The 15020-nt window shown below is 34.5% G+C and overlaps 1 protein-coding gene across 1 annotated transcript in view; it reads left to right on the top strand.

Annotated features, from left to right (window-relative positions):
* The first annotated feature begins 837 nt into the window (after positions 1-837).
* Positions 838-15020, top strand: part of Ccdc83 (coiled-coil domain containing 83) — a 44945-nt gene continuing 30762 nt past the window's right edge. The window contains exons 1-2 of the mRNA XM_015477345.2: positions 838-962; positions 6856-6940. Of these exons, the coding sequence (XP_015332831.1) occupies positions 868-962; positions 6856-6940 (180 nt within the window). The 5' untranslated portion in view covers positions 838-867. The remainder of the gene's footprint in view (positions 963-6855; positions 6941-15020) is intronic.

Here is a 15020-nt window from a genome sequence, read left to right as displayed (position 1 = left end):
AATTAAAATATAAAAACCTGTTAAGGAAAGCTGTACTCTGTACTTTAGTATCTGAACCAAAACCATGATGTATACTTGCTTAATAAAAACACTAGTGAACATTGGGTCTTGATTTTTATTTTTTAAAAAATATTATTCTTGCTGATTTTTATTAAAGTATAAAAGCAATTACTAGCTTATGAAAAGTTATTTTTAGTGATACAACATTATTATTTGCATCTGTGAATATCTTAACCACATAAAACACACTTCAATGTATGTTTTTACTTGCTCTTTGTAACAATCCTGGCCAAACCTAATTCTTTGGGATCCTAGTTCTAATTCTTCAGAATCCTAGTTTCTTGGTGCTCATAAAAAATTATGGTTTTTTTTTTAATTTTTAAAAAATTAATAGATATTTACTGAGCTGCTGCTATGTACAGTGCACTCTGCCAAACACTTTGGAGAAATAAAATTATTTTTATAAATTCAGTTCTTTGCTCTTAAATGATTTAAAAAATTCAGCCCTTCGTAAATCATATGTAAGAGACTGATCAATCTGCTGATAGGAGCAATAGATGTAGGTAGCTAACAAATCTCTTAGAAAGTTTTGGATCATGCATGGTAGGTTGCTGTACTGGGCTACACATGGAACTCACCAGGCTCAAGAATCCAATTGATTCATGATGATTGATGATTCAACCTGTCTTGTGGTTGATGTGAAATCTGGGGACAAGGAACAGTTAGGATGGCAAAGCCAGTTTAAAATGAAGTCCCAGCAGTGCCTTATCTAGCATCAATACAAGTGGAGGAGCGAAGGGGGAATTTATTCATTTTTTGTATATCTCTTTGCTAAACAGATATGTACCTTAATAACTAACCAGAACAATGGAAAGCACAGGGAAAGCAAATAAAAAGGATATGCAAGATGTGCCACAAAGGGAAGCCAAACTGCCCATCAGTGAAGCGCTTCTAGACTACCAGTAAGTTTATATTTTGAAATCTAAGTGTTTCTTTATGTAAATATAATCATTGTTAAAAATTTATATAACTCCAGATGTAAATGATGCACTTAACAAATGCCAACAAAACAGAGATGGATTGAAGATTTAATTAAACATTGTGCTATGCACACATTTTTAAAGTTTTTTTTTAAAAAAACTTTGAATATAACATAGTCCAAGTCATATCTATGAAATAGCATTCGTGGATGTGGTTTTGGCTCCTTGCATTGAATAAGTGGTCACTCTCTGCTAGACATGCCACAGCTGGCTTATCTCTTAAAATACAACATGGGAGGGTTAGGGGACATTTATAGACCAAAAGGAGAGGACATTTCCCTGTATTTAACTTTCAGTTTCTTAGACATTCCAACTTACATTATTCCTAAGTGGCTACAGATCAAATCCAAGTCATTTAGAATTATTTAATAAAGAGGACATTTCATAATGTCTCACTACCAAGCATTGGACATAAAACTAGAGGTGACGTTTTTGTTGATGTTTTATTCCAACAAATAGGGAGAAACCCCTTGAGGGCTTGTGAACCTCACTTTTGTTAGGGAATTAATAAGTATCAGTCTTTTCTTAAATAAAACTGACATTCCTTTATTTATTTTCTCATTCACTCAGTACTTGAGTGTTTATCATGTGCAAAGCAGATGCTTGGTATTGGAAGACAATGAATAGGACCACTTGGTCCTGTTGACCTGATGAAGCATAGAAGACAAACATTTTACATAAATACATATATATTGCTATAAGGAAGGTACTGTGGAAGGAAAGTGTAGGGTCTGCTCAGTGTTGTAACTAAAGGACTCGACCTAGTCAGAGGGATTTAGAAAAGCTCATGTAAGGAAGCTAATCTCTGGAAAAGGAGAAAGCACTGTGGAGACAATGCTTACGGAAAGATACTAGCCGGCAAAGACCTTACCACTGTCCAGGAACTGAGAGAATGGAGAGTGAGGGGGAGAGAGCCGGGGCAGACACCAGTGATTTAAGCAAGGAAGACCAAGCAGACACAAGGAATTTAGAAATGGGAAGTCATTTTTGGAGGGGTATGAGGTTGAACATGGGAAACTTGTGATACTCAGCTAGGTCTTTGTTTAAGAGAATTGTTTTTAACAATGATCAGGGAAAATTTATCTCCTTCCCCTTGAGAGACTCCAAATGTATTCATACGTCTTTTTTTTTTTTTTTTTTTTTTTTTTTTTTTTTTTTTTTTTTTTTTTTATAAGGCAGTGAGTCAAAGAGTCAGAACTCTAGGACAGAAACATCCACTGGAAGGGATTTTTAACAGTTTCCCTTTATTTTCTATCTGCGGTAACATTAAATAATAACCAGATACTATTTGTACTGATTTTTTAACATACTGAAAACATCCTTTATATCATCTTAGGAGAGGTTACAAAATGGCTTTGTGAACACAACCTGGTCTCTAATTTATTCCCATGGTTTAATAGGGAGGACATCCAGTTATAACTGTTTCTCTTTCTTTGGGATCAACCAGAGGCGGTCTTTCTTCTCTTTAACACATGTTTATAAGGAGAACAATATTGAAGAATTCTCATAATCTAGTGACAGATATAAACTGAACATCCCATGCCTTTGATCTCTTTTATTTGTTAAAACTTAATAATTTAATGCACTGGAACAGCCAGACTTGCTGTACCATGCTCTGCTGGTGACAGATTACTCATTCCATGTGTTCCAATATAAGAGAACTTTTGTCATGTGACAAGTAGCTGAGCCACCTCCTCTCACCATCTAAAGAAGTATTGTCCAGGGATTTTCTAGCAGCATCTTTTATTTCTCATTCCATCTATTTTCTAAGGATGTAGTAAGCACATAGTAGATAGTCAATTAATGGTTTTTAACAATTGAACTTTTAGAAATAATATGAATAATAATGTTTTTTCCTCCTTTACACTTGTTTTTATACAATGAATATGGTTATAGATATAGAAATAGGTAAGGATTAGTTGTGGGTAGAAAAAAATTGATTATATATAGGGTTTTTTAAAAAGTAAAGTATATTTGGTTGGTTGATTTGGGGATTTGTGTTTTCATTATTGATCAAGCAGTTAGAATATTTAAGGTGAGAAGAAAATATGGTAGTTAATTTCTGCTTGGATCCTTCAACAAACTCTGAACTCCTTGAAGACTGTATTTTATAATTCTTTGTATCTCTTGTGCCTAGCACAGCTACTATAGTCTAAGCTCAGAGCTTCTTTCTTGAGTAAATATTATTGAAGCTTGTTTGAGAGCAAAATCACAATCATGGAAACAAAGATATTATTTTTACCTATCTGTATGGAAAAAAAAATTTTAAAGTGCTAATCCTCAATGGCAAAATGCTTACCAAGAAACAGGCATGATTTTACCCACTGGTGAATGTAAATAGTTTAATTATTGCCAAAACATTGGCAATAATAGCAATAACTATAAAACAAACCTGTCCTTTGATCAGGTAACTTCATGTATGTTGGAATGCTCTCCCAAGAATATGAGATTGTGAACCTCTGACTTTTTGTGAAAGGCTGATACTGTCAATTCTAATTTTGTAAAGTGATCATCTCTAAGTAATGATGACTTTTATTTTCTCCTTTATAGTTGTTTCCCCTCACTTTTCTACAATGAAAATGGATGGATATAGATATAGGAACAGATTTGGGTATGGTTATAGGTTTAAAAATATTGATTTTTTTGAAATTCAAATTCATTTGTTTTCCTTCCTCGAAATTTTCAAAGAAATTTCATGGAGGAAAAAAGTTTTCACATAACTAACATTTTAATAACACAGAGAGGGAAGGGATAAGGTGACACATTTTATTATCAATGATTTATTATCATTGTCCTTCAGAATAGTGCTGTATCCTTTTCAAACCAATTTAATATATATTGGTTTATCATCCCACTTGATTCAGCATTTATAATGACATATGGGATACTAGGGTACTGATGAGAGAGATATGAAAAGGAAAAGTTAAGATCAAATTCCATAAGGTAGCTAAGAATATGGAGTTCTGATGTTTAAGCCTACATGCTTCCTGGTAAATCCATCTCTTCCTGGGAAAGTCGAAGTGGATTCCAGAGAGATCCGGCTCAGTTAGTCCTGCAATAATTAGCAGGGGGCCACAAGGGGGCCAGGGAAGCTGCCAAAACATTTAGGGCTTCTCAGAATTCCTCAAGGCCTGTTGACACTGCTCCAACCATCCTAAAGATGCTCACCACTAAATGAACATTGAGACAAAGTCCTAGGCCATTGGCTCCTAAATGCTCTGAGGGTAGGGATGATAGGCTTAAGTGTCAGGTTGCTAGATGTAACACTTAAAATATATATAATGCCAGATTAAGTTGGAATTTCAGATAAACAACAAATAACTTTTTTTTTTTAACTATAAGTATATCCCATGCAATGTCAGAGGTGGGGTTGGATTTGATTGCAAGCCTACTCATTGCGTGCTCAGTCATCACCAAGTAAGGCTCTCAGCTCCAGCCATGAGTCAGCCTATTAACAAACCCATCCAAAGACTCAATCTCAAGCAGTGGAGGTCACATCTCTGAGGTTCATTTGCTTATTACATCCATACAGAAAAGTAATAGTACATTTATAATGGCAGAAATTATGCAAGTAATTTGCATGTTTTTATATTCTCATTTCAGATAACTTTTATTTACAGTACTTTAATTTTTCTCCTTAAATGTGGGAGATAGAGAAGGCATTCTTTCACAGTTTTTGCACACTTAAGCTTTAAATAAGAAGTAAAGTTTATATCATGTACAACCAGATGAATGAGAAGTTATACTCCATTTGTGTATGATGTGTGAAAACTGCATCCTATGGTCATGTATAACTAATTAGAATAAGTAAAAATATATATTAAAATAAGTAAATAAATAAGAAATAAAAATTGGCTTTTACTTAAGGCATATTTCTTACAGTTGTGTGGAACCTAGTACTATAGTAGTTCCTTCCACTTACTATCCTTTTCATGTCCTGATAATTTTCCCCATAGTATGGATCACAATGTATAAATAATGTAGTTTTATACTTACTTTTTTATTATGTAGTAGACTGTACTCCCCGAGGGCAAGGATCAGGAAGTTTGTGTTAAAAACTATCTCTAACACCCAAAGCAATGCTGGGCACTGGAGGCAGCTCACAGAATCTGTTGCACAGATGACTGCATGAAAAGGAGCATTGGTCAACATAAATTGTAAAAATTTGAAACTCAAGGGAACCACCAAGCTCATCTCCTTTAATCTTGTTTACAAAAGAGCAAAGGCCTAAATAGGTTAAGTTTCTTTTGTCAGTTATTGGGAAACCAGGACTAAATCCAAGTTTCACAGTATTATCAAATGCAGTTTTTTGCCACTAAAGGATTTATTGTTTTGGTTTTATATTACATTTTCTTATCATTTAGAAGAAAGGAAACTTATTTTTCTCTCTGCTAAGTATACAATGTCACAATACAAATGATACTTTAGAGAGAAGATTGACAGGATGTCAGATTTAGAATCAACAGGAATTTATAAGTACTTTATTCTAGAAACATTCACACATGATTTCTTACTTTAATCATCACAATAATATGTGGAACTGGGTATTGCCACCATCATTTAACAGCTTGGAAATTTAGGCCCCGAGACTCTGAGTGACTTTCCTGTGATCAAGATGTGGTAAGGACAAGATATAAAACCAGAACACCTCATTCTTTAACCACTGCTCTGTCCACCACACCAGAGGAGCTCTGGTTTTGCTTTGAATGGAGGCAAGGATCTTAGGTGAAGCTATTTGTGTTGCCTTATTTTGGTCTCAGATTTAAAGTTATGATTTACTACATAATAGTGATATAGAGATGTACTAGCACTTCAGATAGCCTGTACTAAAGTCTTCCTGCTCATTTCTCTTTCTTATTCATACCTAAGAAATATTCAACAAACATTTTTTGGGGTTTTAAAGAAATGTCTTTGTTCAGGAAAGAAGCTTTTATTATTTGTAGACAAGATAGAGCACTATTGAACTTGATTCAATAGGCACTCCTAAATTACCTTAGTATTTCAAGATGTGCTTGCCCCGAAGTATCTTTGTTTTGTCATTTTTGTCTCAATGTTTTAGAAATTCTAGAAAGCATATTTTCTGTGTCCTATCCTATGTTTTCTTTGAGCTGAATTATTTATAGATAATTAGAAAGTATAGAAATTATATCCATAAAGCTGGGCATGGTGGCACACACCTGTAACCCCAGCAGCTAGGGAGGCTGAGACAGGAGAATCAGAGTTCAAAGCCAGGCACTAAGCAACTTGGTCAGACCCTGTCTCTAAATAAAATACAAAATAGGTCTGGGGTTGTGGCTTAGTGGTCAAGTGCCCCTGAGTTCAATCCCTAGTATTCAAAACAACAACAACAAAATTAGATCCATGAAATATGACCAGTAATTAATTCTTTTTTTAAAAAAAAAACCTTGAAATTAAAGAATTAAATAGATTCAAAATCCAAAATCATTTAGGAAACGTTCTTTTCCCTAAATGGGCTTTTTTTTTTTTTTAAATACCAGGGATTGAACCCAGGGGCACTTTACTACTGAGCTACATCTCCAGTCCTTTTTATTTTTTATTTTGAGGCAGAGCCTTGCTAAATTACTTGGGGCTTTGCTAAATTGCTGGGACTGGCATCAAGCTTGTGATCTTCCTGCCTCAGCCTGGATGTCACTGGGATTACAGGCATGTGCCACTGCACCCAGCCCTAAGTGGGCATTTGTAATATATTTAATAATTTACTCAAATTCAAATAGTTTAGTTTGATTTTAAAATTATTCATTACTTTTTCCTAAGATAAATACTTATAACACATCTTATTTTTGTTTATTATCAGCTGTCAAATAAAGGAAAATGCAGTAGAAAGACTCATGTTTCAAATAAAGAAGCTTAGGGAAAAGAACCAGAAGTATCATGAAAGGGTGAGTATAAAACTTAGAGCTAGCTTCATGTAGTTATTAAAAATGTACATGCATGCCATGAAAAATTGTGAATTATGGTGAAATACATCCTAAGAAATTATCTTCTTCAAAGCTTGTAATTGATTTATAATTCACATAAGTTCTTTGTATATGTGAGAGAAGAGGGTTCCTATTGTATTGATTATAATGTTAGCTTAATAATGTCATTTTGATCATAAGGACAACAGTTTAAAATTTTAAAGCTTTGAAAGCACATTTTACCTTTTGACTTCTTATTTAATCAAACTATAAACAGTGTTTCTCTATTTGCAATATCTGAATCTTTTAGATTTTTGGTGTTCATGTTTTATATATAAATACCTTTTAAAAAGTATGATCTTGATTATTAAAATGACTAATTGGACATTTAAGGTGGCACATTTTATAAAATCAGATTAAAATGAGTATCAAAGGGGTTTGAGATACGTTTATCAGGACTAAAGATCAACAGAAGTAAGATTTGGAAGTAGCAAATTATAACTAGCACAACTTACTCCTCAAAGTATCTCATGAATGAGGAAATACTAAGGGTATTTGCATATTTATTTTTTATAGGAGTGAAACTTCCACAGTTAACTGCTTTATTTGGCTTTTCTTTACAAATGCTAGATCTTCAAACTTTAATGCAACCTGAAGTCAGAGATAGAAACCTGAGCTTGCATTGTGACTGTACAACTTACTGGTGATATCTTTTTAGCCAAAGTTGCTATGAACCTCAATTTCCCTCTTACAAAACAGGGATTGCTCTTTCTCCCCCAGGGTTAATTTTTTTCATTCATTCAGCAAATGTTTATTGGACAAGTCCTGGTGGTGATACAGCTATGTCTCTAATACTGTCACAATTCTCTAGGATCTGTATCTTTTGGGGGAGGGCAGGTAAAAGTGATTGAACACAGGGGTGCTTAATCACTGAGCAACATCCCAGCCCTTTTATTCTATTTAGAAGCAGGTCTCACTGATTTGCTTAGGGCCTCACTAAGTTTCTGAGGCTGGCTTTGAACTCATGCTCCTGCTGCCTCAGCCTTCAAAGCTGCTGGGATTATAGGCATGCACCACCACATCTGGCAAGGATCAGTGTTTCTAATAGGGACTAAAACAGAAACAGGTCTATGGCTAAAGGTGGAGAGGAAAAATCTGGTCTGGGTGCTTGGATACTGGTTCCATATATGAGATCCAAAGCCCAAAGAGGAGAGAGCTTCCATCAAGAGATCAATGCACATCCTCTAGTGGTCAGCAATGGGGCTCCAAGGACAGGACTAGGTTATGGAAAGTACAACAGATCAGGACAGAGTCATCTCTTTGCCCATTAGCCCATCATTTAGAGGGTTAAACAGATGAAGTTCTTGTTTCCAAGATGATTAGCTTAAGAATGAGACTGACCAAAGTGTGCACATTAGAAGACCCATCAGGGAGGAGCAATGAAGGGACAGACTCTAGCTCCAACTGCATGTATCTGAACGTCAACATTTCTTTCCACTTCTGTGGCTGATGCCCCAATCTAAGACACCATCATCTCTTGCCCATCCTTCCCCCTCCAGTACAATTTCCACATGCAACCAGAATTACCCTGTAAACCTTCCTATGCTTAAAACCCTTGAGTGACTTCCAGTGAAAAATAAAATCTATCAACCTTACTAAAAATCTTCAGGGCCCTGGAAAAACCTGACCCCTGCTCACCTCTAAACTTATCTCCAGCTGATTCATCCTTTGCTGATGATTGCTCCTTTTAAATCTTGGAAAAGCAATCTCTCTCTTTTTTCTTTTCTTTTTTTTTTGGTACTCCATTCTTTCTTTCCTCAGCAAACTTTCTTTCTCTTTTGTTTCCTTTTTTGTTGTAGTGTTTATGACTCTTCAAAAGAAATAACATTAGCAATTTAAATCATTTTGTAGTACATGTTCTTTTATTTTTCTTGGTAGATTTCATCCCTCAGATTTTATATATATATATATATACACATACATACATACATACATACTGGGTATTGAACTCAGAGGTGCTTGATCATTGAGCCACATACTCACCCTATTTTGTATTTTATTTAGAGACAGGGTCTCACTGAGTTGCTTAGTGCCTTGCTTTTTGCTGAGGCTGGCTTTGAACTCTTGATTCTCCTGTCTCATCCTCCTGAGCTGCTGGGATTACAAACATGCACCACTGCGCTTGGCATGTAATGCTCTTTTAATTTACAAATGAAAAAAATCACAGGCCTGAAAAGGATGGTCATTGTGTTTAAATTTTGATTTAAGAGATCTGGATTCACTTTGAGACTTTTGTGCCAAGTGTGGAAAATAAAAGGCAAATTTATTTGTATGTATACGTATTTTATGAATTTTAGATAATGGGTTTTTTTTCCTTCTTTCTCTTTCTTGGTGCTGGAGATGGAACCCAGGGCCCTGCCCATGTTCAGCACTGCCCTATCACTGAGTTCTTCCCCTAGCCCCTGTGCATTGGTTTCTTAATTAGCACTGGCTTTGGAAAATGTTGGTGTATATATCATGGTAATTTTTTTTAAGCTGGAATTGAATTCAGAGGCATTGTGACTTTATTAAGTAAATCAGATATGCTTACTTAGTTTTCAAAACATAAATGATAGAGGAATTTTCTACTTGTACAAAAATAAGTGAAAAGTCCATATTTGGAAAAGTATTAGCAGTGTAATAGTTTGGCAAGGGATATTTCCATTGCTATCATTGGTATTTGCTACAAATATTTCATTTTAAAATAACCTTATGTGAACTCAAAGTAATTCAGTTTAGTTTTAATTAAAAAACATGAATATTTCATTCAAGAAAATGGAGTATCTGAAAATTGGTTAAAGAGTAATACTTTGTGTATTTTTCATTGTTAATGTGATTGATTCACTTTTTAAAGTTACACCTTTTGAGATAATTATAGATTAGAGCATGCAGTTATAAGAAATACACAGAATGATCTTTATATCCATTACCTAGTTTTCTACCATATTACAAAACTATAGTTCAGTATCACAACTAGAATATTAAATATTGATATTCTAAAAAATACAGAGTTTATTTAGACATAAAGAAAAATGAAATTATGTCATTTGCTGGATAATGGATGGAATTACAGACCTTTATGTTAAATGAAGTAAGTCAAACTTAGAAGGTCAAGGGTCATATATTTTTTCTCATATGCAGAAGTTAGGAAAAAGGAAAAGAAAGGTAGAGATGGATATCATGGAAATCAAGGGGAGATTTAACAACAAATTACATCATTATATACGTACAATATAATGCACCAATAAAAATGTGGGGAAAAAACGTTTCCATCACTAGGAGTGTTCCTTATGCTGCCCTTGTATAGCCATTCCTTCCACTTCCACTTCTACTCCCTCATTAACCCCTGGCAACCGTTAATCTATTCTCTATTTTTACTTTTTAATTTCAAGAAAATCATACAAATGGAATCATAAGAAACCTTTTGGGATTGGCTTTTTCATTCATCACAATTCTCTGGAGATTTACCCAAGTTGTTTTGTGTATCATGGTTTATTCCTTTTGATTGCTGACTAGTCTTCCATAATATGCATGATTCACAGTTTGCTTAACCACTCAACTGGAGGTTATTGGAGCTGTTTCCAGATTGGCTATTACACATAAAGCCAATAAAAACATTCATGTGCAGGTATTTATGTGAACATAAGCCCTCATTTCTTTGGTTTAAATGCCCAGGATTTAAGTTGCTTGTTAGGATGATAGTACATGTTGCTTTTTTAAGTAACTGCCAAACTTTTTCAGAATGACTGTACCATTTGACATCCCAGTAGCAATATACCAATGAACCAGTTTCTCCTCATCCTTACCAGAATTCAATGATGTCATATGTATTTTAGCCATTCTGATAGGTGGGTAGTGAAATCTCATTGAGGGTTTAATTTCTGTTTCCATAATAGATAAAGGTATTGAACATCTTTTCACATGCTTATTCACTAACCATATGTTTTCTTTGGTGATATTTATTTTCACATCCTTTTTAAAAATATTTTTGGTTGTAGATGAACACAGTACCTTTATTTATTTATTTATTTTTATATGGTGCTGAGGATCAATCCCAGTGCCTCACACATGCTAGGCAAACGCTCTACCACTGAGCTACATTCTCAGCCCCTATTTTCATGTCTTTTGCCAATTTTCTAATTAGACTTTTTCACTATAGTTTTGATAATACACACACACACACTCACACACAAATAATACATGTATCGTTTGTGTATATGTGTTTTTGTGTGTGTATGTGTGTGTCAGAGAGAAAGAGAAAGAGAGACAGGAAGAGAGAATAGAGGGTCTTCTAAATACCAGTGCCTTGTTAGATATGTTACTCAAAAATATTTTTTTCTTTCTACATTCCCCCTCTCCCCACCACTGGGGATTGAACCCAGGGCTTTGCACATGCTAGGGAAGTGCTTTCTACTGACCTACAAACCCAACCCCTGCAAATATTTTCTCTGACTATAGCTTGTCTTTTATCCTTATGAAAGAGTAAAAAAATAAGGCCTAATTGATCAGTATTTCTTCTTATGGATCATGCTTTTGGTGTCAAGTTTAAAAACCCTTTGCCTAGCTCTAGATCCCCCAAATTTTCTCCTATGTTTTATTCTAAAGTTTTTATAGTTTCACATTTTACATTTAAGTCACAGTCCACTTTGAGTTTGTTTTGCATAAGATGAAAAACTGAAATCAAAGTATTTGGTTTTCTGTTGTGTTTTTCTTTTTGCCTAAAGATTTCCAATTGTTCCAGTACTGTTGGTTGATAAAGCTATATTTCCTCCACTGAACTGCTCATACATCTTTGTCAAAAATCACTTTGAGCCAGGTGCAGGGTGCGTGTCTGTAATCACCAGTGGCTCAAGAGGCTGACGCAGGAGCATCACAAGTTCAAGACCAGCATCAACCACTTAGAGAGGTTGTAAGCAACTTAATGAGACTCTGTCTCAAAATAAAAAATAGAGCTGAGGATATGGCTCATTGGTTAAGCTCCTCTGGGTTCAATTCCTGACATAAAAACAAACAAACAAAAAGAACCACAGAAAAACAAACCAGTTTGGAACTGAATAAACATTTCTCCAAAGAAGATATACGAATGGGTAATAAGGACATGAAAGATCCTCAACATAATTATTAGGAACATAGAAATCAAAACTACAATGAGATTCTACTTCATAACATCTAGCATAAAAATTGGGATCCCATATGTCCCTAAGGTTCTTTTCTTTCTTTTTTTTTTTTTCTATTTTCTCTCTGTTGTTCAGATTTTGTTATTTCTATTGTTGTATCTTCCCTTTCACTGATTCTTTCCTCTGTCTCCTCCATTCTGTTGTTGAGTTTTTTATTTCAGTTATTATATTTTTCAGTTCTAAAAATTTCATTTGGTTCTTCTTTGTATATTCTGGTTTGGGGGATGAGACTTTCCATTTTTTAATTTGTGGGGGATGAGACTTTCCATTTTTTAATTTGTTCCAAGAATGTTCACCATCGCTTATAGAAACATTTTTATCATAACCACTTTAAATCTTTGCAAATAATACTGATATATTAATCACTTTGGCTTTGGCATATATTGATTATCTTTCTTATTTGATTTGAGATCTTCTTGGTACTTGGTATGAGTGATTTATTGAAACTTCAACATTTTTATATTATGTTATGAGGTTCCAGATCTCATTTACAACCTTCTATTTTATTTTATTTTTTTCTTTTATTGATTTTTATTTTTTTAAATACATGACAGAAGTGGAATGCATTACAATTCTTATTACACATATAGAGCATAATTTTTCATATCTTTGTATATAAAGTATGTTACGCCAATTCATGCCTTTATACATGTACTTTGGGGTATTTTTGCATTTCAATTCTTATTACACATATATACCACAATTTTTCATATCTCTGTTTGTATATAAAGTATGTTGACACCCAATTCAAGTCTTCATACCTGTACTTTGTATAATAATGATGTCCATCACATTCCACCATCCTTGCTAATCCCCTGCCCCCTCCATTTCCCTCCCACCCCTCTTCTTTATCTAGAACTCATCCAATCCTCCCATGCTCTCCCTCCCTAACCCATTATGAGTCAGCCTCCTTATATCAGAGAAAACATTTGGCATTTGTTTTTTGCGGGGAGGGATTACAACCTTCTATTTTATTTGGCTCTTATTGACATCATTCTGGCAAGGAAAGTGTGGAAATGCCTGATTATTGACTGGTGGAAGTAGTGTAGGTTCCCTACATGGCCTTAATTAACACCTGAAGTGGGGGAACTTCTCTTTATTGCTGGACAGAGATGGAAGACTCATGTATTTGGGGATTCTAATGTTGGGGTATGAGTTTCCTTGGGCTGTCATAAACGGATTGTCACAAATTGTGTGCCTTAAAACAACAGAAATTTATTCTCTCACAGTTAAAACCAGAACTTCAAAACCAGTATGCTGACACACTGGAAGGAAGGTTGGTTCCTTCTGAAAGCTCTTAGGCAGAAATCATTCCATCCCCTAATTTCTGGTATTTCCCCAAATCTTGACATTACTTAGTAAACAGTAATTCTGTTCTCTGCCTGCATCTTCACATTACCTTTTTCTCTGTGAGTATCTGTGTTTTTTCATGCTGCCTTTTAAAAAAAAAAATAATTTTTATTTTTGGGTCTTCAAAATACAGAATCATGTTGTTGGCAAATAGGGATAGTTTGAGGGGTTTTTTTTATATTTATATCCCTTTAATTTCTTTATTCTAATAGCTCTGGCTAGAGTTTCAAGTATGATGTTGAATAAAATAGTGAAAGAGAGCATCCTTGTCTTGTTCCAGTTCTTAGAGGGAATGCTTTCAATTTTCTCCATTTAGAATGATATTGGCCTTGGGTTTAGCATATATACCTTTTACAATGTTGAGGTATGTTCCTACTATCCCTAGTTGTTCTAATGTTTTGAATATGAAGTGGTGCTGTATTTTGTCAAATGCTTTTTATGCATCTATTGAGGTGATCATATGATTCTGTCTTTAAGTCTATTAATATGATGAATTATGTTTATTGTTTTCTTTTCTTGATTTATCTTAGTCTGGTTTTGGCATCAGGGTGATACTACCCTCATAGAATGATTTTAGAAGGGTTTCCTCCTTTTCTATTTCATGGACTACTTTGAGGAGTATTGGTGTTAGTTCTTTTTTGAAGGTCTTGTAGAACTTGGATGAGAATCTGTCTGGTCCTGGGCTTTTCTTGACTGGTAGGCTTTTGATGGTGTCTTGTATTTCATTACTTGAAATTGATTGTTTCAATTGTGTGTGTCCTCCTGACTCAGTTTGAATAGGTCATATGTTTCTAGAAATTCATCAATATCTCCCAGGTTTTCTATTTTATTGGAGCATAAATTATCAATAGTTTCTAATTATCTTCTGAATTTCAGGAGTATTCATTGTGATATTTCCTTTTTCATCACGAATTTTAGTAAATTGAGTTTTTGCCTAGGGGTTTATCAATATTTTGCTGAGAATGTTCTATAGTGAAGGCTTTCTAGTTGTGAATTCTTTTAACTTGTTTATCATGGAAGGTTTTTATTTCATCTTCAAATCTGAAGCTTAATTTTGCTGGGTATAGAATTCTTGGTTGGCATCCATTTTCTTTCAGAGTTTGGAATATATTATTCCAAGACATCCTTGATTTGAGGATCTGGGTTGAGAAATGATCTGAGATCTGAATTGGTTTCCCCTTAAATATAATCTGACATTTTTCTCTGGCAGCCTTTAAAATTCTATTCTTATTCTGTATGTTTAGGCATTTTTTTAATAATGTGACTTAGTGTGGGTCTGTTGAAATTTTGTACATTTGGGATCCTGTAAGTCTCCTGTTGCTGGGAGCCATTAGCCAAGTAGGTATGACAATTTCCTTGAGCAAGGTCACCTACATGCAATGTCACTGCAAAATGTCAGCAACATGGGTTTAATCAGAAGGGGGGAGATGCTGGGAGCCATTAGCCAAGTAGGTATGACAATTTCCTTGAGCAAGGTCACATACATGCAATGTCAC

This window comes from Marmota marmota, unplaced genomic scaffold (assembly GCF_001458135.2).
Source record: "Marmota marmota marmota unplaced genomic scaffold, marMar, whole genome shotgun sequence".
Taxonomy (NCBI): Eukaryota; Metazoa; Chordata; class Mammalia; order Rodentia; family Sciuridae; genus Marmota; species Marmota marmota.
Note: the sequence above shows the minus strand (reverse complement) of the source record. Positions and strands in the feature narration are given on the sequence as shown.